The following is a 22,188-nucleotide window of genomic DNA, read 5'->3' on the forward strand; positions in this document are numbered from 1 at the left end:
CGGGGCGGAACTCCGCAGCACAGCACCGCCTCACCGCTCCGGCAAAGCCGGCTGTTTGCCGGCTGCGGGAAGCTGGTTTCCCTCTGGAAACGCGGTTAGTGCATGCGTATTGCCGACAGCTGGGGAAAGGCTGTATACAGAATGGCTCGGGACAGAAGGGACCTTCAGGCCCGTCCAGCTCCAACCCCGTGCGATGGGCAGGGTTGCCGCCCACTAGATCGGGTTGCCCAGGATCCCATCCACCCTGCGTTTGAGCCCCTCCAGGGATGAGGCACCCACAGCCTTTCTGGGCAATCTATGTCACTGCCTCACTGCCCTCTGAGTACAAAATCTCTTCCTAACATCTAACCTAAATTTCCCCTCTCTTAGCTTAAAGCCATTCCCCCTTCCCTGGCTTTACCTTCTTCTTGAAGTGAAGGTAGGAAACAACGGTCTTGTTCTTCTCTACTTTTCATCTGGCTTTTTAATGTCCTCAAAGCCACGGTGAGGGCTTAGATACATTTATTCACATCTTTGGGTATCAGATCACTGCTTCGGTGCTTTGAAAAAGCCAAGGCAACAAAACAAAACAAAACAAAACAAAAAAAGACAAAAAGCCCTTTTCAGGCATAAAACATTTCAACTATTTGTCCTATCAAGTGAAGTCACGTGAAGTATTTTCTGACATGCTCCACAAGAGTACTTGACCTTGTCATGTCCTGCATTAAAAGTTAACCTTCAACTGGATTATGATCCTTGAGATTATCATCTCTTTACCATCCCTAAAGAAGAGCGTGGGGAGGGGCAGGAGATGCAAGAAAAAGGGGAGAGAAATGAAAGTGGCATTTGATATAAACAAACTAACAAAAACGAACCAGTAACAAAACAATGAGCAGTGACAACCCTTCCTGCAGTTTCTTTTTTCTCCCCCAGTACCTGAATTTCTTGGGTCACTTTTAACTTAATGTGAAATGTCACATTTTCAGTAGAGACGCACAACTCTACTGCAATTTGAAGAAGCTGCCTCCCAGAAAATCAGTACAAGGACCACTACTCAAGATGCCCACTATTTCTTTTCATACCCTCTTATCTATTAATTGATATGAAGAATATCAAATGAATTTCCTGTTGCTTTTTTTTGGAGAGCCTTTCCCTCTGCTGGCAGCAGCAATAGCGGGGAGCAGGAGGAGGTTTGTCACAAGGGGGTGTCCCATGAGCCTGTTGTATGGGGTGTGATCTATAAGCAGGAAAACACGCATCAGCCTTTACCTAAGTGCCTGCATATTTATGCATGTTCATATGCTTACACTTCCCCTGTTAATGGTAGATGATTTACAGGAGCACAGAGAAGAGATGGCTCTCCAACAGGCAGTTTACGAGCTGTGTGACCTTGGTTTTTTAAGGGTCATATATTTCCCTTGAGCAGCAAAGGTTCCCATTACTTTCAGTGGCAGTTCAGCATGTGAGTCAAGGTGAGATACAGTTGCAAGCTGGTTCTTAAATGCACAGGAGAGAATTTCCAGGTTATCCTCAGGCAAACTTAGTGGCAGTAGTGGGGAAAAATACCTTCCCTTCACATGGGTGGTGGGAAACATCTGAACTCTTCATTGATCTGTCCAAGCCTCGTAGGAAAAAAAAATACGGCATCAGGACTGGCAATCATGAGCGAGGGGCTCTCTCACAAATGCCCTGGGGATTTAACCCAGTCAGGCAGGGAAGCAGGTTTGACATAGAACACAATGAGCCTTAAAAGGGAGACTACCAGAGTGAGGAAGGTCACCTGAAGAACCAGGGGCAGTACTGGGAGAGAAAGGGAAAGAAACTCCACAACCTCTGCAGCCTTGCTCTCTGCAAATTTCAATTCTGCAATGTAAACTGTACTGACCCCCGTCAAATACCTCCTGTGCAGCCAAGTGGTGAGAAGGGCAAATACAAGTGACGTGAATTCAAGCTGCCTGTTGCTGCACGGGCAGCAGCCAGATGGGGAAACTTCCGGTCAGTTCCAGCCACTCCTGCCAGCCACAGACACACACAGCCCCTGCTCAGTTGTAACAAGGACATCCTTATGGGATGATTTCTGGCCATCCTCTTCTCCAAGCACCCAGGTTTCACTGAACAGTTCCCAGGGAAGAGTAATTCTGCTGACCCAGAGCCAGAAAACAGAGCTGCTGGGAGACCTTACCAGCTGGCTGGCTTTTTTTTCCCCCTGGGTATGATATTGAATGCCCTCTATTTAGCAAACCATTCAGCATTTGGCCCACACAAAACTGCAAATGATACCTTCTCACCTGAAGGCAATAAAAGCATTTTACCTCCCTTCACGCAGCAAGACCGTTACATTAAAAGCCTCTTCAATTTTAAACATAGTGATTAACTTCTGTTGGCCCAATCATCAAGTTCAGACCATGCTCAGAGCTATTATCTGCTTCAGCTTCTGTTTCCGATCCATTAAGGACCTAACACTAGCCATTCCTCCAAACAAAAAAAGTACCTTGGGCTTACACAAAAGGATTGTCATGTTACCTAAAAGCAGAGCAACATCAAGTACCCTCTGAAGACAGAACTTTATTGAAACCCCAAACTTCGCACACTCCAAATTGTACTTAGCTGAAACGGTCTTTTAAAAACAAACAAACCAAGACTAAAAGCTTAAGGGTCCCACTCCTGATTAAGGGTGCTTTCCGACACTGATCTGTTTGCAAAAAGCTTCTCTCTTGGATACTGCTAAGGAGCAGGTGGCAGTGAAGCTTCAAAAGCAGTCCCTCAGTTTTACACTTTAACACTGTTCAGGTTTCCTGAGGGACTGGGGACTGCTCACCAACACTCTCCCCATAAAAACTATTCCTTCTCTACAGCTGCTGTCTCTGTGGCTCTTGGACAGCCAACGTTCGTTTCTTTAGCTGCTGATCTGGAACAATTCCCACTGACTGGCCCCAAAAGCCTGCTTGATGCCAGCATGGGGGTAAGATGGGAGAAGGTAGAACACCACTACAGGAGAACAAATACAGCAAATACCATCCTGCCAGCTGGATTTTATAGAAGCTATCATTTTGCTACCCCATTTCAACTTATTAAATGCACTGTGTTCGCGCTCCTTTGGAAAACTTCAGTACTATCCTTCTGTGCCACCTCCTTCTCTGTTCTTTTATTCCTTTAATTAAAAAAAAAATCAGATTGCAAGCAGTCATGCTCTGAAGCTGAAGATGCTCCCAGCACCTTTTCTTTTCCTGAGTCAACCCAAAATGGGGGTCTCTAGCAATCTAGTCCCCCCTACTGTCAGAGACCTAATTAATTTGACTCCTGGATTCAATACATACTGCTGCTTCACCCTGGTATAGGTCATTCTGTTGTTTGTGTTCTTTGCACCTCTAAACTACCGCCCCATCTTCCTCGTACCTACTGTGGTACATCCTGTGTGCTTGTTCCTGAGACTTTCAGGATTTGTGTAGAAGTGCATGAATAATCCCGCTAGGTTCTTCTTTTCCTCCTCCTCCCACAGCAATACCGCAGTTGTACAGCAGTGTCACTGCACGTGCTGTCAACCAGCCTCCTGATATCCCTGAGATTATCCAGATAAGATATAGAAAATAGTTAGTTTCAAGGTCCTTAGTCCACATTTTTGTTTCCCCACTCCCCAGCCAGCAGTGCTCTTGTAAGACCTCTCACAATTTTTCCAGGAAAAAAAAACAAACATCTCTGTTGTAACTGTAAATATTTGGGCACAAAGCATAGCTATGTAGGTGTTAAGTACATTGCATGCATCAGACATGACCAGGCATCCTGGGCAAGAATAGGAGCACTGCTTCTCCCTGTCTGCTTCATCCTGTCAGATGGGGATGTGTTGTGTCAGGCTCACCACGTGGGAAAGGTGCTTCAGCAAGAAATGTCAGACAGGGAACTGTCTCAAGCTCATGAGCTGCTGAGATCTAAGTCGTTTGCCTTTGAAGAAACCAGCTGTGCCGCTTGCACTCCCTTGCTTTATTGTGATGCTGCCTTTGAAGCACTGTTGCACCCTCAAAATACCAACCAGGCAACTCCTGCTCCTACCTCAAATGCAGCGCCTGAAGCCTTCTTAGTCTTTCCTCTGTAAAATGAGCCTGGCCAGACCTGTTAACATCACACCGCCCCATCTCAAAGTTTTCCTTTTCAAAGGAGGAGCCGTCTACTCTCGAGTTCATTGATTCTCTGCCCAGCAGGAATGTTTGCTCAGGCATGGACAAGCCACTCCTCTGATGACTGTAACAGGCAGAGCTCTCTCTGTTTTGATAGACTATCAGCTACGCTTATCAAGGTATATAAACAAAAACTCCCCTTTTCAGAACTTCCCCCACTTCTCGCCAGCTGTCCCTGCAGAACATGCGGGGGCTTTGTCTGAGCTGAGCTCACCTGCTATTTCAAGACATTTTAATAGCAGGTTTTAAGCTACTTATTTACTTTTTTGGTCTGTGCAGGAAGTCTGAGCTAAAAAAAAAAAAAAAAAGATAGAAGTATAATTACCCTGGCACGCCTGCATTCCTGCTGCAGGCTCAGGAGGGAAGGGAGCCTTTCTTGTCAGTGCAGGCACGTTCAAGCCAGGAAGAGAACCGGATCCCTGGAGATCATTGCCACAAACGTGCGTAACTGAAACCCGCAGCCATGCTGAAACAGATACTATCGGAGATGTACATCGATCCTGACCTGCTGGCAGAACTCAGCGAGGAGCAGAAGCAGATCCTCTTCTTCAAGATGAGGCAGGAGCAGATCAGACGGTGGAAAGAAAGAGAAGCTGCTGCAGACAAGGTCTCAGCAAAGAAGCCAACACCAAAAAAAGGTAAGAGCTTCCTGCTCTGGCCCAGATCCGACCAAGTCCACTGCGTCCTAGAAATGGGAAGTAATGTGCCCCTAGAGCAATTCCTTCTCCCCACAACACATCATAATTGCATTTCCAAACTGTAATTAAACCCACCTCTGATGGGGTAGTTTTGGCCTGGCACACAATGGTTTTATTTTGGCTCAGACCCTCTGTCCTTAGCCAAGTTTCTGAAATCCCCTTCCTGAGAAAGCACGGCTTACTTGCCCTCAGAAGCAAGAGATTCATCTCATCCCCCACTCAATGGGCGTCTCTGAATCTATAAAATAACCTTGGACTTGAACACCTCTTCTGGGGTGTCAACAACATACGGGAGTTTGGTGAGTGCCTTTACCTGGGCTGAGGCACTTGATTGGCGCCTTTAGACCTGAAGTCCCCTTGCCTTTGTCAGGATTATATAGCACGCTCTCTTCTAGGACTGCAGCACTGCTCTCTCAGCTCTTTCCCACCTGCTCTGTTTGCGGTTAGTTCACCCCTCACCACTCTCTGGACAAGGGGTTTGGGGAGGGCAGTGGCAAGGAATTGGAGAAAGAAAGGAAACAGTGGCATCCCTTGCCTCCAAAACCAGAAATTTCTCCTTCACTGACCTGTCTGCAGTACCATGAAATGAAATGGGAGGTGTGTCCTGCGTCCCACCTGATCTTTTGGAGCTTTTGGAAGGGTGCTGCCAACAGCAGCAGCCGAGGGACACAGGACCTGCAGACAGCAGCTGAGCAAACTTTTCAAAAGAACCACTTCTTTTCCAGCCAGCACGAAGTCAGTGAAATGGAAGCTAGGTGCCGACAACGATGTCTGGGTGTGGGTGATGGGTGAGCATCCTTCAGATAAATCATATGCAGCCATCTGTGAAGAGATCCAGGCACAAAAGGCAAAGCAGTTAGCAAATGAGCAAGGCAAGGAGGCCAGGTAAGCACCCTTCACTTGGAGGACTCATGGGGCAGACAGGGAGGAAAAGACATTCCTACAAAGTGGAGGCTGGATGCTTCTCTGGGGACTCTCTCCTCTGCTCTGTAAATCTGCCTCCTCACAAGGAAGCAAGCGGATAAGTTCAGCACTGCCACCGGGATATAACACTAATCTCTTTGTAAAACCTCTTTTCTTTCCTTTGATTTCCACCTTGGGGCTGGGCTGGGCGCGGTCATCACTGTCACACTCTACCCATAGACTAAAGGCACAGGTGAAGGTTGGCTTTCTGCAGGCACACACAATACCAGCAGAGACCAGCTCCAGCCTGAGGCCTGCCGCAGCTCCTCAGTCTTCCAGGATATCCCTGCTGTGCAGTAACTTCATCATATCACAGGAAACAGTAACTGTTTCTGCAGCAGACCACGTGTTTGGATTGCACTGATTCACCGACAGGTGCCTGCCTACAGCAGGCCAACAGTTACTCACAATGAGTAATTAATTTAATTATTCCATCTACCTGATTTGGAGATATGATAGCTGCATGCACGCACACTGGTCCATCGCAGCACTGCTTTGCTCATGTGTAACTTCCTGTCAGATGCTTAGGGAGCAGAGAGTAGCTCCCTGGTATTCCTAAGACCTGTCTCTTGTGTTTCAGAGAGACAGACAGCGCTGTAATACAGCCTCTGCAACCACAGCCGGAAGTCCTGGGTGAGACAGAAGTTCAGGGAAACAATAAAAACACTGTAGAGGAACAGAAAGATGAGGCGAGAAAAAACTCTGCTGGTACAACTGGGAAAAGCCAAGAGCTAAAAAAGGTAGTTTTCCCCTTTTCTCCATGCTAACCATAATCATTTGCTCTGAGATCTAGGAAGTGCAGCAAATCCTGGTTGCTATAAAGAGAAATCTGAGAGAAAAGCTAGCTGACTATTAAGGTTTTTCTTCTGTATTTTCAGAACAAGCCATACTGCTACATCCTTCCTTAGGACTTAGAAGGTCTAAGTGCTATTGTTAGCTGGGACAGATCTGCTCTGCACCACCAGACAAGTTACTCTCAATTCCTTTGCTTCCATTCTCCATGGATAAAGTGAGAGTCACAGTATTTTCTTTCCTGCTCTGTGGCAGTTTGGACTGCCTTTCAGACAAGACCAGGGCAGCTATGCCAGGATCTACACACGCAAAGCCATGACCCTCAGATAAATCATCTACTTTTACAAAAGATCAGACGAATGTAGTTCTACCAGTATCCTCTAACACGTGTATCTCAAGTTCCCTCTTTTCTAGGCTTTTTTTTTTTTCGTCTTCTAGAAAATATTATAGCTTATAAACTTGACAGCATAAGACAACTCCGGATGCAGTAACTATAGTGACAACATCTCCATCTTTACGGAGTGTTTCATTACTAAAATATTTTTTTCCAGTAATAAATATATTTGTACTGCAAATTTTAACTAGCTACACAAAGCCATTTCCAGGGAACAGAGATTAATAAATAAATAACTACCAATGCAATTAAGGTTGAACAGAAAAGTCCTGCCAATTCAATGGGAGAAGACCAATCTCATTCTGTGAGTTTTCATTCTGCCTTTCACTGCTAACTTGTACGGGTGTATACTCCTCTATTACACAGCCACGCCACATTCCAGCATAAAAGCATTATAACTGAAGGTTGGGTTTGGGCTAAATGCCTCTCCCACTGCTGCCAATACATTGAAGGGAATTCGGTGGCTGAGTGGCTGTCTCCTTTATCAGAAGGATCTGAATCACACAAGGTTTTTCTCAGCACTGTTTGCTGAATTTGAGCAACTATGTAGGAGATCCTTTTTTTTCACCCTCCCTTTTTTAAAGAAAGCTATTAGTCAAAATTAACAAAAAAAAACCCAACACCGAATCAGCCAACTAAAAATCCCACTACCAAAAATATAAAACCCTTTCAAACTTTTGCAAATGGAAACAGAAGGGTTTTGCCTATTTCTACTTTCTGTTTTCTGTCACTCTAGTAGAATGAATTTTCCCAGGTTTCTTTTGTTTTTGCTTGTCAAAGGAGGATACAGACTGCAGACTCAAATGTTGCATTTTCTAAGCGTGGAGAGGAAGGGTAGCTTTCTCTCAACTCCCTTGTTACGTTGCTTTTTCCGTACCTGAGGGAACTGAGCATTGTGCTTTGCTGCAGGGGCTATGGGAGTTGATCTAAGAAAACAAGCTGCTTCACTCATGTTTTAAGTTCTTAGTTCTCTGTTTAGGAGATGGAAATTGGAAACCCAAGTTCATATTAAATATTAGCCCAACAGGTGATGGAGAAAGCAAAGCATGTCCTTGGTAAGCAGTGTAGTACAGCTAACTTATTACTCATTGTGCCGTGGGAGGCAGTCTGGGTCAAACAGGGAGGTAGGTGGGTGTTTGCTCAAAGACAAGCCTCACCTTTTCCTAAAAGACAGGTCTCAGCCGCCAGCATAGCTAGACTGGTTTTAGGAAAGAGAAAACACTAGATACGCAGCTAGTTGGGTCAGTTTGACAAGCAGTGGTTTGCAGTACCAAGCCACAGCAGCAACTGAGCAAAGGCAGGTAAAGCTCTAGGAGGCAGGTTCTGCTAGGGCTTGATTTATAGAGAGGGAAAGAACGGAAGCTGTCTGTTCCCCGGGACCACTTGAGAGTATCACTGAGCAAATCTAGGCAGACTTGGGACAATTCCTGACACCCCTGACTCTTTCTCCCATGGCATATTAGATTTAATATGATGAAAAAAATGATTTTTGTCAGAGAAAACTGACAAAATTTGTTAACATAAGTCACATTACTCCTTCTGCATTGAAATCCTACAGTCCAGCCACTTGCATATGCAGGAGATTAGACTGAGGTATAGTAGAATCTAGCACAAGAGAGATTCACTCTGTAAATGCTTTGCTGGTGCAAACTTCCAAGGGTAAAGCACTCCCAAGATTCTCGTGCACTACCTGTGGGGAGAATGAAAAGGAAAGAGTAGCTGCTTCTTGGCATCAGCTCTGAAAATGCAGAATGTTCCTGCCTGCCTCGCTGGGCTCGCCAGGGAAAGCTGTGAGAAAAGAGCAGCCTGCAAAGCACAAAGCATGGCACTTCCACACAAAGAGCATTCCAGGCTATGGCAGCCCAGTGCTGCTACATGGTACCCACAATCTCCACCTGCAATCATCCAGGTTTTTGTCAAGGGCACATTCCAAAAAAGAGTAGAAGTCCAAGTTCTGCATTTATTTCTCACCTCTCTTTTCCTCTGCCCAGAGGGAAGCCCGGGATGTTCACCAGATGCTGGCAGACTGCCAGATGAGGAAGGGTGGCTTCTCACAGGTAAGTTGCAATCTAGGATGCTCCTGACTTTGTGTCAGACCAAGACATTATCTTAACGTCCCAGTCAGCCTCAGAGACTCATCTCACCACTCATCTCATCCACCTCGTGGCCTAATTTTACCCAGTACTGCCATACTCCACAAGTATGGTGTTAGAACAAAGCAGGCCAGCCCGGCAGACTGGGGAATAGCATGGGAAGATGTTCCAGATTCTGTGGAAAGAGCCCTTCTCTCTCTGTCATAACCTGCAGTAAAGGAAGAGGTTCTGCATGTTGAAATCAAAGGGATCACAACAGAGAATGGAGTTCCTAGTTTTTCAAAACAAGCTGAAAAGCAGGGCTAAACTAGCCCGGGGCAAAGCACTAAATGTACCATTTCTTTCACAGATGAAGGAAGGACACAGGAGAAATTCAGGAGAAGAAACTACAGTCCCGCTGAAGGCATTACCACAAAGCCACACATGCTCAGAAAGCCAGAGGATGTTGCAGAAATCGGATGAGAATGAGCCGGAATGGCAAGAATCCTGTAAGATCTTATGATGACCTTTTCCTATAGGGCTTGAGAAATCTTAGGGTTCTGCGTGGTCATCTCAGTCATTCTCCTGCAAAATTGGAACTCAGTATTTCTCAGTTAGTAGGTGGAGAGTACTGTCAAAAAATACAGTGCTGCATTATCAGAAGTTTTTCTGAGTCCACACAGCATTGAAACTAGTGCTGGGCAGAGAAATGGCAAATTTATCCCACAGCAAAATCTCCACTTGTAATCATTTCCCATTTTCAGTCTTTTCTATATTTTGATCAAAGAGTTTTTGTTCTTAATTGAAAGCTGATAAATATTAAACAACAACGTCAAGCAGAATGAGTCCTGCTGGCATTTGACAGCCTTCAGACACCATGTGAAAATAATAACAGATAGGACCCACAGGAGTGTAGCCAGGATAATTCATTTTAAACTAGAAGTTGGCCTTTGGCAGAACTTTGCAGTAACCGTTGCTCGTGTGGAAAAGAATAACAGGTAGTGAGGACGAACTAAAAAGGGTAATTTCAAAAGCACTTAGTTCACAGCAAACTCCTTTCACTGTGTGAAAGGAAACGTTTCAAACTTCAGAAATGAGAGGGGAGCGCTATTGCTGCTCAATAAAACTCAGTTCTATTCAGAAGGATGAGTGCAAAGCCAAGGTAAAACTCCTTCTTGCACAACAGAACTGTACTGTGGAGAGATGAGCTGATCTGAGATCTTGGAAATAATAGGAAACATGAAAGAAAGAGATTGCATGAAACACAAACAAGGGGCCACTCCAAATCTCCCTGCTTCCTACCTTCCCTTCCTTGAGGTTAGACTTGATGATCTTGAAGGCCTTTTCCAACCTTAGCAATTCTATGATTCTACGATTCCCTGTAAGGCACAGCCCTCTCATCTGCTCCCCTTTCACACAAACAAAATCTCACTGAGCCAGAGTGCTGCTGCACCTTCTAATGTAAAGAATCCAAACAACAGGATCAAAAATGACAAAACGGTATGAGACTTAAAGTAACATCTCTACTTAAGTTACTACGGTGACTACATTTCCTTCTAGGATCTCCCATAGTAACCACATACTTCAAAGGTGATTTTTTCAGCATAGCCTGAGTTAAAAACATATATCAACTTGATTCCTTTTGAGGGAATCTTGCTGTTCAGCTTTCTCAGAGGCTGGAACAAAGGTTCATAAGCTCAGCACATAGAAAATATTGAGAAATACCCTGTCACTCCACTTGCCTTTCTTTCCATCCAGGTTCAAGTTCTGCTCCTCACATCTTCCTCTTCTGAGGAGAAGGAATACTGAAGGCAAACTCGATGCATTTTTTTTCCTAGTTTCTCCCCTGCTGTTCAGTAGATGGCAATGCTGTACTATCATTTTTTTCCACATCAGGCCAAGGCTTTTGTTTTTCTAATTAAAAAACTGAATTTGATTACAAAAGCACAGAAATGGCCAGCCTAACTCACGCTGGAGAGCTGGCCACTCAGCAAAAACAAACAAAATAATATCCAGCAAAGTTCTCTAATCCACAAAACAATTTTAGCAACATTCCCTTCCCTTTGCAAAGCCCATCAGGATTTTCAAATCCTTTAGAGGATTCATTTGTGGTCATTTCAGCAGTTTTTCTGCCTCCCCAGCCTCCAGGATATAGAAACAAAAGTTTTTGTTCACGTACTGCTGTGGCTTTCCCAATGTTATTTCACCACATGCAGTGTAAGATCTCTCTTGCCCCTAACCTTTATCAAAACTACAAGGACTGGGGCAAAATTCCTGTCTCAATGCACAAATGAAATTCAAAGGCTGAAAGGCCCCTCGCTTCTCCCATCCTCCTTTCTCCCACCCCCTCCAGCCTTTCAAGAAAGACACAATGGTACCATTCGTAATTGAGTGGGGATTTTAATTTGACAAAGTAATTGCGCTTTTTTCCATTTCCTTCCAAAAGTCTATGGGTCAGCTGAAAACAGTTTCTTATCTGATTGAATAACTGCTCCTTCTTGCTCAGGTCTCTGCTCACATGAAAAGCATCACAGAAATTGATGTCTGAACCAAGAGGCGCATGCAACAAAACCAAGTCGTTTCTAAGTACAAAGACAGAACCCAGACTTTTACCTGTTGAAGGAATAAGAACGGGGCCCTTTTAAATAGCAGATGCCCAGAAGTGGAGGGAGACAGGTGGCAAATGTTTGCACAGATAAGTGCATCTTTCATACAGTGGCCAGAGTAGCCAAGCCACTCAAGGCTTGCAAGGAAAATAAATGACAACGTAGGCAGCCCAGGATGACTCCCCAAAAGTAGAGGAGGGGAAGTACCTTAGCCCCAGAGCTCCCTCCCTCCATGGCAACACCGTTTGTGCCTAGTACTGAGGCATGCAGAGAACCTAAATGCTCTGAAATGTGTTATTCCTCAGCTCCAGCAAGCAGAGAGATGGCTAAGCAGCAGCAAGCTCACAACTTGCCTGCTTGTTCACTCCTGTAGAACTGCATTTCTGTTCCAGTGCGGAAATCCAAGGCAGCAGACGAGAAGAGGCGCTCTCTCGCACGGCAGGCCAGAGATGACTACAGGAGGCTTTCACTGCAGGGAGCCCACAGAGGGAAGCAGGCAGACATATCCAAGAATGCCACAGCAGGAGATCGGCGACCGCTCCAATACCCTCCTCTCCCACCCAAGCCCAAACTTCTACCTTCTGTGATGGCGAATGGCAGAGCAGTTAGGTGAGAATAATGTGCACTGTTGAAGGGAGGGAAAAGGGGATGAGATGCTTCTGCTCTGGCAAGGGCTGGCTGAGATGAGGAACGCTTGTTCTTGTGTGGAGGAAACACTCCACTGTAAAAACACAAAGGCTAAACTATGTTCCAGCCTATGGTACAAAGACTGTGACAGAGCTATTGACTACAGTAATAAGGTGAATTTGTTCACCCCTGGAGATTAACCATCAGACTGGGATTCTCACTGACATTACTGTTTACTACAATAAACTCTCACACCAGAAACTCAGTTTCAGTGACATCCATGCAGTTCTGTTCAGTCCTCTAGTGATTTTCAGTGACTTCAGTTCACCCTATGTACCATTGCTCCCCAGACAAGGCTAGCTTCTGTCACGTTGTAACATAAAAGGACAGGTGGTGGCCTACTGCAAAGGAATCCATCTCCACAGGAAATATTGGAAATTCAGGTTTGGGCCACTAAAAACAAAGACAATGACATATCTGCTGAGTACCAGTGTTACAGAAGTTGCATTGTGTGTTTTTGCCCAACTGAGAAAAACACCACCAAATCACGAGAGCTGCTAACCAGCATGCCCTCAGGTTCAACCCCTCAACCATCTCAGCTGCTCCTGGCCACCATTCTGTTGGCTCTGCCTTTCTTAGCCTCCTCCCAAAATGCCCAACCTCCCAGTTACACTGAGCTTTTAGGGATACAAGGCACTTTTCCAACAGAGTCAAGTTCTCTTTTTGCCATGTATGAAAGTCTGATTCAGTGACAGGTTTACACAACAGAACATACTAAGCCAAGGATACATAGTACATCCTCTTTGCTAGGCATCCACTGAAAGCCATACAATTATGCTCACAGCTGCATTATTGTAAGCCTCTTGTTCAGGGTTGTTCCTAACATGCTGAACCAAAAGCAATTCTTGCCAGGACCCAAAAGCTGTCATTTGAAGTTGATACACAAATCACTGCCTTTTCTAACAGGAAAGAGGGAATCCAGAGGACAATCTCCAATTCAGCTGAAGAAAGCATCATCAAGTGGTTCAAAGAGGAGCAATTCCCCCTTCGAGCTGGCTATCAGAAAACCACAGACACGATAGCACCTTGGTTTCATGGTGAGTCCTGAGCGCTTTTACCCCAACCCAACCTTTTAAGGAGTTGTTTATACTAACAGGGCTGCTAAAACAGGCCGAGCCCAGGAACTTTTTGAAGGTGGCTCAATTTTAAAGTTTTCAATTTTAATATGTATGATAAATTTCTCTAACATTATGACAAAGATCAAGCTAAAGTCTTAGAGCGGAAGCCAGAACTTCTCAACTTCTCATAGCTAGTTGATAACAAGCCTAATATGCTGGATGTAGAGCAGTTAGCACAAAGTACAGTTAGCGTGACACCACAGTCTGCTACCAGCAATGGCAATGCCTTTCTTGGACTAGTGGGCAAGAAAATATGCAGGGGACAGAAGCACTGTGAATTAGTTTTAGAACAGTAAAGAAGGTTTCTTGGGACAATTGCTCCATCTGCTCCTGCACAAATGCTTTTCTCGCTTCAGTTCACTGTTGTGGTTTTGAACAGGTATCCTAACCTCTAGGAAAGCAGAGGAGCTTCTGAGTAAAACAGTGCCGGGGAGTTTCCTGGTCCGTGTCAGTGAGAAAATCAAAGGCTACGTGCTTTCCTATCGGTCTGAAGAAGGATGTAAACATTTCCTTATTGATGCCTCCAGTGATTCCTACAGCTTCCTTGGAGTGGACCAGCTACAACATTCAACACTGGCTGACCTTGTTGACTACCACAAGGTGAAGGTCTAGCAATGCACTCGTTAACTATTTTTTAAGGGCACTTCAAAATAAGTAGGATCAGATTCAGTTGTTATAATGTAGTTAACTAGTCCCATTTTAGCAACTACCAGGTATTCTATGTGATGTTCCAGAAGGGTATGTGAGCCCAGTGGAGACAAGCAAATACATCTCAAACATCTTAGACCTGAACTGGTCCCTCTCAAGTGGGCAGAACAGCTTGCACAGGGCTCAAGTTAATACATAGTATTTTGTAGAACTGCTGATAAGGCAATAGGTGACAGCATACTTACTCAGACTTTTTATGATTTTCTCTGTGGTTGTGGAGTCCCAGCAAATATAATAAGTAGAAAATAGTTTGTCTTCAGCTTTAGAAAGAAAGAGAACGAGGTATATTTATAATTTCAAAGTGGGCAAAGTATGATATGAAGCAAAGGTAGCAAATAACAGAAAGGAAGGAAGAAGGCTGTCAGGTCCTTACAACAATAACACCAAGTGTTTGCTAGCACTGACTGCAGTTGCATAGGCTCCAAGGTCCAGACTGTGCATTCATTTACTGTAAGACCTGTCCAGGGACAGGACAACCATTTTGCCAAAAAGTTCACTTAAAATTTATGTGTTTCTTTTAAGTAAGTGCCTAGCATAATACAGACATGATTAAACTAAATGGCTCAATGAAGAAAATACCTATGCTCATTTGCTATACGAAGCTCTATCTGGGCTACTTCAACTTGCTTCTTGCGTAGGTTTCGCAGTCCAGGCTAAATCTGTTGAAAGCAAGAGCTAGACAGCTTACTGGCACCAGAGCTGGACGATTTGAAGCCTGGCTGTGGATTTATGTATTAAAGATAGAGTCACGCCCACAGTCTGCAAAGAATCCTACGGACTCTACTGCACTACAGCAGATGTGTGTGGGAGCAGGGCGAACCTGCCCTCCCTGCTAAAGTGCTCCGGTGGCTTCTGCTCATCACCCACTGGGTGCCCACGAAAGAAGGCAAGCTCCCACCATGCATCTACTGCTGGGATTGAGAACAGGATGGGAAGCAGAAACACTGTTTCCAGGGAATTCTCATTGGAAACGGGCTTGCCAAAGCAGAGGGCAAATGTTCACTGCAGGATCCACTCTCCTCCCTTCCACAAACACAGCTCCCACTTGTGGGCACCCCACCTGCACTAGCGCAACTTCAGCAAACTTGCAGTCCTGCTTACTTGCATGCCACACAATCCTCACTCCAGCAATTCCTAGGCAGGACAGCATTTCACACTGTAGAAGCTGCTTACAAGATAAGCATAGCTGTTCCCAAGACCTACCAGAATCATGTAACTGGATCATCACACCAAGCACAGACGTTATTTTGGAGGCAGAAGCCAGCCATGCAGAACTGCTTTCTGAATTCCCAGAGCTCTGAGCCGTATCACACAGCAAGATTAACAGGTCCGCACGGTAATGGAGTGGCAATATATTGTGATATTCCAGGTATACTGGCCTGTTTGAAAAGTGTTTAATTGTATTCTCTGTCAACAGGATGAACCCATCACTTCTATGGGAAAGGAGCTGTTGCTTTACCCATGTGGTCAAGAAGACCGTGAACCAGATTACATCTCTCTCTTTGAGTGAACCTCCCAGTATTATTACGCAGCCCCGTGCCTGTTTTTACCAAGAGTGGACTTCAAACTGGAAGCTGCTGATGCTTACCTGAAACTTGCCATAAGTGCCTCTATTTCAAATCCTTCACAACAAAGCAGTGGGAGGATAAGTGCTGTCACGGGCTTGTCATTTCAACAGAGTTAAAGGATGCATCAACCCAGCAAGCTACAAAACACCCAGATACATCATGCATGTTGTTGTGGATTAGACAATGAAGTATCAGTTGAACAGAGATTTTTGCAGATTTCCTCAGGGATATCGATGTTGAAGCTGCGTTTTGCTCTTGAATGCAAGGATGCCTGCCATCTGAGAAATAGATTGGTACCTACAACTGAATGAGATCATAGCTTCCTGAAGGCACCAAACAACTTGGAGAAGTAGTTTTCATAATGTGAAACTTAATCCTGTAAAATGCTGTGCCCTTGGAATCAAGGATGTTCAAGTAAAACATCCAAGCACGCCCTTGGTGCCTTTCAGTGAAATGTGTTCTCTGAAGAGGGATTTTTATGAAAAATGCATTTTAAAAACCCCTTTAGCATCTGAATATAGACCCTCAGTTTTTTAACCTGTATCTAAATCCCACACTAGCCTTTATGCACAGAGGGGAATTAACCTTTTGCAAGGGAATGGAGAAGGGATGCAGGCATTTGTTTGAAAGAAACACAGGCACAGAGCCTAAACAGTGTAAGAAATAGGGCCTGTATCAGTATTAGCACAGTTTACAGAAGTGCTTGCCAGTAAATAATGCTGCTTTTCAGAACAGAGTTATTTATTACAAGTTGTGTCCAGGTTACTGGGACGCAGCTGGTGTGAACCGTATTACAGAACTTTTTCTTTCAACAAAATGTTCTCTCTTTGCGTCTGTTACACTGCTCTTAAAACACTCAATTCAGAATATTGAGGAAGAAGCTGGACAGAATCACATAAATTAATCCTCACCCAGGTTGCTTCAATTTGAATTGCTGCACATGAGAAACTGTACAACTTGGGATTGTTGTGCAAGTCTGCTACCACCATCATTTGTTACAGATGTGATTGTCAAAGAGTAAGAAGGTGCTCAGTTGTTTACCTGTTCCCTTCCTTCATCGGGATCAGGGATATCCTGCTTAACAGAAACAGTCAAAAACTTCAGTCTTATATTGACCTGCATTTTGCAGAACACTGAAGAAATTCTTATAATCATCCGGTCTTAAAATTTACAATTATGCTGATAGGTGGTTTCCACCGAGGGCATAATCTGCACTCCAGCTGCAGCATGTTTAAATTACTAGAGATAAAAGCCTTAATGTAAATCGAGATTCTGAAAGTTGAGATTCTGAAAGTAACAACAGTAACAGGACAAAAGATTTAAGGAACTTCATCACATATATGAAACAGATATTTTCAACATTATCAACATCAATCATGAGAAAGGCCACTAGGCTGCCTGTAGGGGGGAAAAAAAAAAGCCATCCTTCCCTCTTCTGAACTGCTTCCTTCAAAAAAACAAAATGAAAAGTCAGATTCAAAGCACTAGAGAAGAGTATACCTTGTCACGTTCTCAGGTGAAGAGTACGGCATAGCAGTTGTCCTGCTGGAGACAAATCATGAAGTATTTTGTATAAGTATGGGCTAGTAAAGATTGGACAAAGTCTCCTTTAAAAAGGCAGTCTGAGAAACGGGCGGTTAACTTGCAGAAGTAACGTATAGGTTGATCTGGCATTGACACAGCAGGACCTCACAAACATGACCAACTGTGTCTCTCAGATCCATAATGGGTCTCTTCAGTGTTTGGACTGCTGACTAGTGGATACCTTTGTATTGTAACCACTTATTTGCAAGTTACCCTGAGAATGAGTGGAGCAGGGAAGAATCAGGGATGCTTTTTCCTTTTTATGGTTTTACTCATATTGTGGACTTTCTTTCTTTCTTCAAAGGATGTTGTGCAAGGATTACAAGAGTAATAACATTTGTAAACTACTTGCTGGAACAATTATGACAGCTGGAAGGACTTGCCAATTTGCTTTGTCAAAGGCCTTCATTCCTTTAGCCAGAACATGCAGAAGTCCTCAAAAAGTAAACTCAGAAGTCCCCATGTGGCCACTCCAAATATGGATTGTGACCTGTATTCTCCCCCCAGCTAAGAGGCTGTTAAAGCTCCCATTCTGAGAAAGATCACAAGCTATCTGTTTCTAGGACAAGGAAGGTAGAGAGCTGCCTACTAAAAGCTTCAGCAGCATGAAAGACCTCCACTTGTCTACAGAAGTGTAGGTAATAACAGCTTCCCTTTCTCTTTCTTCTGTATCAGTACAGTTTCCACCCTTAAGCAAGGCCTACCAGACATATGACGTGATTAGATTTTCCTGTGGATCTCACTGGGGTGGCCAATGACTGTGTGCTGGTGCTCTCATCACCGATTCAATCCCACCTTTCGCCAAACTAGGTTTTGCAGCCAAGAGACAGGAAGTACATAGACAATATGACTCCTGGCATCTCTATGGGAATGGACAGACAAGAAAAAAATCACAAAAGACCTCTAAAAAACCTAACTTGTGCAACTTGGACAGGGGCTTGATGATGTGCTATACCCAAAGCAGTGATGTGTTGAACTTACAGATGCCCAGTACTTAAAATTAGAAACTAACATAGGTTTGAACGGACTTCTGGAGATCATCCAGCCATGCTCAACAAGTAGAGCCAACCTCAGAGTAACATTAAGCTTAACGGGGCTTAGGTTATACCTAATGGAAGATGATGGAAAACATGACAGGGAATAGAAAAGGCCAAGTTCAAGGCAGGTAGCAATTATGAAATTTCTGTAATACGCACCACCCATTTTCAAATCCAGGTTAAATGGGACTGTAGGAAAAGCTTTCACTTTGGAACAGCAGTGATCACAGCTCTCAGATGCATTCAACATGCCTGGCTCCTCCCAGTACAATAACATGTGTCAGATTTCTCCATCAGAACAGATTGATTTACTAACAGTTTACCATGCATGCTGGAAAGAAAAACATTCTTTGGAAGATCTACTTGAGTTATTGCTGAAGGTATGGTAAGTGACGAATTAAGGTTTCTTTTCTAAGCATAAAGAGTTCTCTCTCTTTCCAGCACATCTTTGTGTATTTTTGCACTGTTTTGGGACATGCTTGGTGTTTCACAAGGAAAGTACAGTAAAGGTCACTTGCATCTAACAGAAGGCAAACATGTAAACATACACAAAAGGAAGTACTAACAGCAGTAGCACATTCTCTGCAGGTTCTGCATGCAGTACTTTCTAGAGAAGTCCACAAACACTCCTCCTATCACTCAGCAAAAGGACAAGTGGCATTTTATTCATTGGTAATTGCTGTCTTTTGTACTTATTGCCCCCAGCTTTTACAACCCAAAAACCACATTAGAACCTAGTTCTAGACTGCCTTGAATTCATCTGAAGCTATAAAGCAAAGAGACCACTCAGAAAAACAGCATTTAGGTAAATAAATGACACTGACAAACCCATGCATTTTCTGTTGGCTATTTAACATTAAAATGATAAACAGCAGTCAGCATTAAAAGAAAATGCTCTACAAAAACAATAACTCATTTTGAACAGTTTTAGATCACTGAAAAAAAAAACTATTAAGATGGCTAATTTTATGAATGCACCTATAATTACCGTAAGAGAATTACCAGGGTCCTGTAATTCATCAAAAAATTTTATTTTTGTTAATTACAAAAAGCTGCAATGCCTTGGGCAAGATTCTAGATTTGGTTTAGAAGGAATGCTTTGGTATAAAGTCAGAAAATGTTCATTAATTTTGGTAACTGGCATTCAGACTTTGAAGCTTCCTGCTAAATCAGTACTCCAAGCTCAAATGTGTTTCCTCTTCTCCAGCGTAAAGTTTCTTCCTTCCAGCACTCAGCTTCTACAGTAAAATCAATTCATTTATCTGAACCAAGTTCCCATCCACCGGAAAAACCGATCTGCAGAGCATTTTCCAAGTGTTGGAAGGCTGTACTGTTTCCTAGTAAGGCTAGAATTTGAAAACCACAAGTATTGACAACATAATTCCCAGGCAAAACCAAATCCATTTAAAAAAAAGAAAGTTGAGATACTTACAGTATTCTAAAGCAGAAATACACCATCTGATTCATGTGATACAGACACAGCTGATTGCTTTCTGTTTACTGTCCACAAAATAGAATCAACACTAACCTTACATGTTCTGGAAAAATCAGTTGACCGTCAGGGCTTTCTCTTTCTGAATATTAGAAAGCACTGAGATGCCTCTTGTCACTGAATGAACTGGTGAATAAACCTGTAAGTACACTGCAGCTGTCCCCCCACCGAAGTCCCATAAGGAAAAAAGATTTTTGGTCACTCCAGCTTAACCACTGTTAACGATCAGATTTCCTTTTCAGAGCAGGAACTTTATATTTTTGAATGCAGCCCTTTTTAGATACGTAGAAAATAGCTCCTTATTACTGATCCACCGATGGGTCAATCTTTTAAACAACTGCATGCATCTTACAAACATTCCAATGGAAGAGCATATCCTTTGTTACTGTATCATACTGGTATTTATGAATGTTCATCGTCTCCATGACCTTTAATCTCATCAAGTGTTCAAGTCTCCCCCGGGAGCAAGCGCTGGACAGGCTAATGGAGAATTTAAAAGCCCTATTAAGAGAAATCAGAAGAAGTGAGGACAAGCACTTTCCCTCATCTGCTTTTGCTGCCAGCCTGCTGAAATCTCCATCCTCTTTCAGTCTTAACCCATCTTTTGTTAGCAAATTTCTGGCTTCAAGTCTTCTTACTGCTCAGTTTCTGTCTGTGCAGGTGAGTTTCAATCTCTTGCCTGAAAACAAGCATCCCTAGCTGGCCGTGAGAAGCCTCGTTCATGGCCTTGGATTGCATGCACATTTTGTATTGCTCTGGGGTCAGCTCGTCCAGACATCGTTTTTCATGCCAGAGATGGAAGAGACCCCTGACAGGCGTTCTGATCACGATGAGATTGCTGTGAAGGTATTTGCGGTACAGATGTACATCTTCACCACCCCAGCCTTTAATGTCCAGATCAAATCCACCTGACACAAAGAAAATCCAGAATAACTCTAGAAATAAGTACCTTCCACTACCAAATTTGATGCTATTAATTGCACTACAGCTGTTCTCCAGCTCCAGTCAGCTCTTGAAAACAGCCATGCTTTCTGCCAACAAAGTGTCCAAAATCCCTCAACTTCAAATCTTTCACCACCAGCCAAAATTGCTTTATTTGTACTAATCAGTGCTTAGATTCTGGTAACCTCTATGGCACTTGGGAATAGTCCAAACACCTAGCCAGATCACTGCTGCAAAGCAGAGGCATAGACACACTGGCCAGGGAAAGGAAAGCTGATTACAATTTTCGAAGTTTCAGTAAAACAGACAATGAATTTGAGTGTATTTTTCTTACCTATGTTGATAAAATCAGATCTGTACTGGCAAGTCATCCCAAAACCAAAGTCTCTCCAAAATCCAGTTTCTTTTTTAATAATCTGCATGAGGGGAAAGGAAAGTTTATATGGTAGTAGAAATGCTTACAGCGTGAGCAGCAGAGAAACAAGTTCCCAAACGCAGTCAGAAACAGGAACAACTGCCCATTTACTCTACACCATGTAAATCTGTAGCTGATCTATCAACTTCTGTAGCTGATCTATCAACTTCTGTAGATATTCATAGCATGTTTCTGCCCAGAAAAACAACCACGTCATTAGCTGTCATGGACAGCTGACAGAAAGGGACCAGGTTTTGCTGCCCTCCTACTGCAGTAGATCAAATGGAGAAATATCCCACCACAATCTGGAGTTTGCTTCTTCAGAGGTACATCAACATCCAAAATCATTTTTTGCGGGATACAAATCACACGTAAGAAACATACTGGCAAGACAGAAAAGCCAGACTCTGCAATAGACCTGATGGGTGGCATCTGGATTGTGGACCACAAGAGCTCTGGAAGAAAACAGATGTTCTGACCTGATTGTATAAATGACAGCTTCTTGATTAACTCAATTTTGACCAAAATTTAAAAAGTGGTAAGAATAATTTTCATTACATAACTATTGTAGCTATCAGCTAAAACTAGAGTCCAGAAATGTTCAGAGGTAAATATATAGTCCACAAAAATCTTTGTCATAACAGATATGCTGTCCACACTACTGAGATGGACTATGAAAATATAGTGTATTATAGATAGAAAATCAGAGCAATTAGAGACCACAGCTATCATTTTCAAAGCAAATATACAAAAATAGATCACCAAGGTCATAATTCACATGTGAGTGACCTAACATGAGACATCCAAGAGTTTCAACAGACTGGGACAGGTATTTAAAACCTCTAAGGAAGTCAGCAGTACTTCATCTTCTTCAAGGGGTGGTTATAAATCCACCCTTAAGCAGCTATTTTTGAAAAATTTGGCTTCCTTTGCAACAAAGTTGCAGGAGGTGAGGCAGGAT

At 43.5% G+C, this 22,188-nt stretch overlaps 2 protein-coding genes across 30 annotated transcripts in view; one reads left to right on the plus strand and one right to left on the minus strand.

Moving 5' to 3' along the window:
- On the plus strand, positions 6–16,574 carry SH2D4A (SH2 domain containing 4A). Of its 2 annotated transcripts, none has more exons than XM_021394284.1 (10): positions 6–94; positions 4,535–4,789; positions 5,575–5,734; positions 6,393–6,552; positions 8,990–9,055; positions 9,441–9,579; positions 12,069–12,285; positions 13,270–13,400; positions 13,861–14,081; positions 15,607–16,574. In XM_021394284.1, exons 2-10 carry the CDS (start codon positions 4,615–4,617, stop codon positions 15,697–15,699), a joined length of 1,362 nt encoding a protein of 453 aa, XP_021249959.1. In that variant the 5' UTR covers positions 6–94; positions 4,535–4,614; the 3' UTR covers positions 15,700–16,574. The 2 variants fall into 2 exon arrangements, with proteins under 2 accessions (XP_021249959.1, XP_021249960.1); XM_021394285.1 differs by having other exon boundaries at positions 7–94; positions 4,540–4,789.
- CSGALNACT1 (chondroitin sulfate N-acetylgalactosaminyltransferase 1) overlaps positions 19,391–22,188 on the minus strand; it is a 46,125-nt gene continuing 43,327 nt past the window's right edge. For 26 of the 28 annotated variants that reach the window (XM_021394260.1, XM_021394272.1, XM_021394280.1 and 23 more), the window contains 2 exons: positions 21,147–21,228; positions 19,391–20,778 (listed from right to left, as the gene is read on the minus strand). In XM_021394260.1, coding sequence (XP_021249935.1) covers positions 20,495–20,778; positions 21,147–21,228 — 366 coding nt within the window. In that variant the 3' untranslated portion in view covers positions 19,391–20,494. The remainder of the gene's footprint in view (positions 20,779–21,146; positions 21,229–22,188) is intronic. The other 2 variants (XM_021394282.1, XM_021394283.1) reach the window with 2 other exon arrangements.

Source organism: Numida meleagris, chromosome 4 (genome assembly GCF_002078875.1).
Source record: "Numida meleagris isolate 19003 breed g44 Domestic line chromosome 4, NumMel1.0, whole genome shotgun sequence".
Lineage (NCBI taxonomy): Eukaryota > Metazoa > Chordata > Aves > Galliformes > Numididae > Numida > Numida meleagris.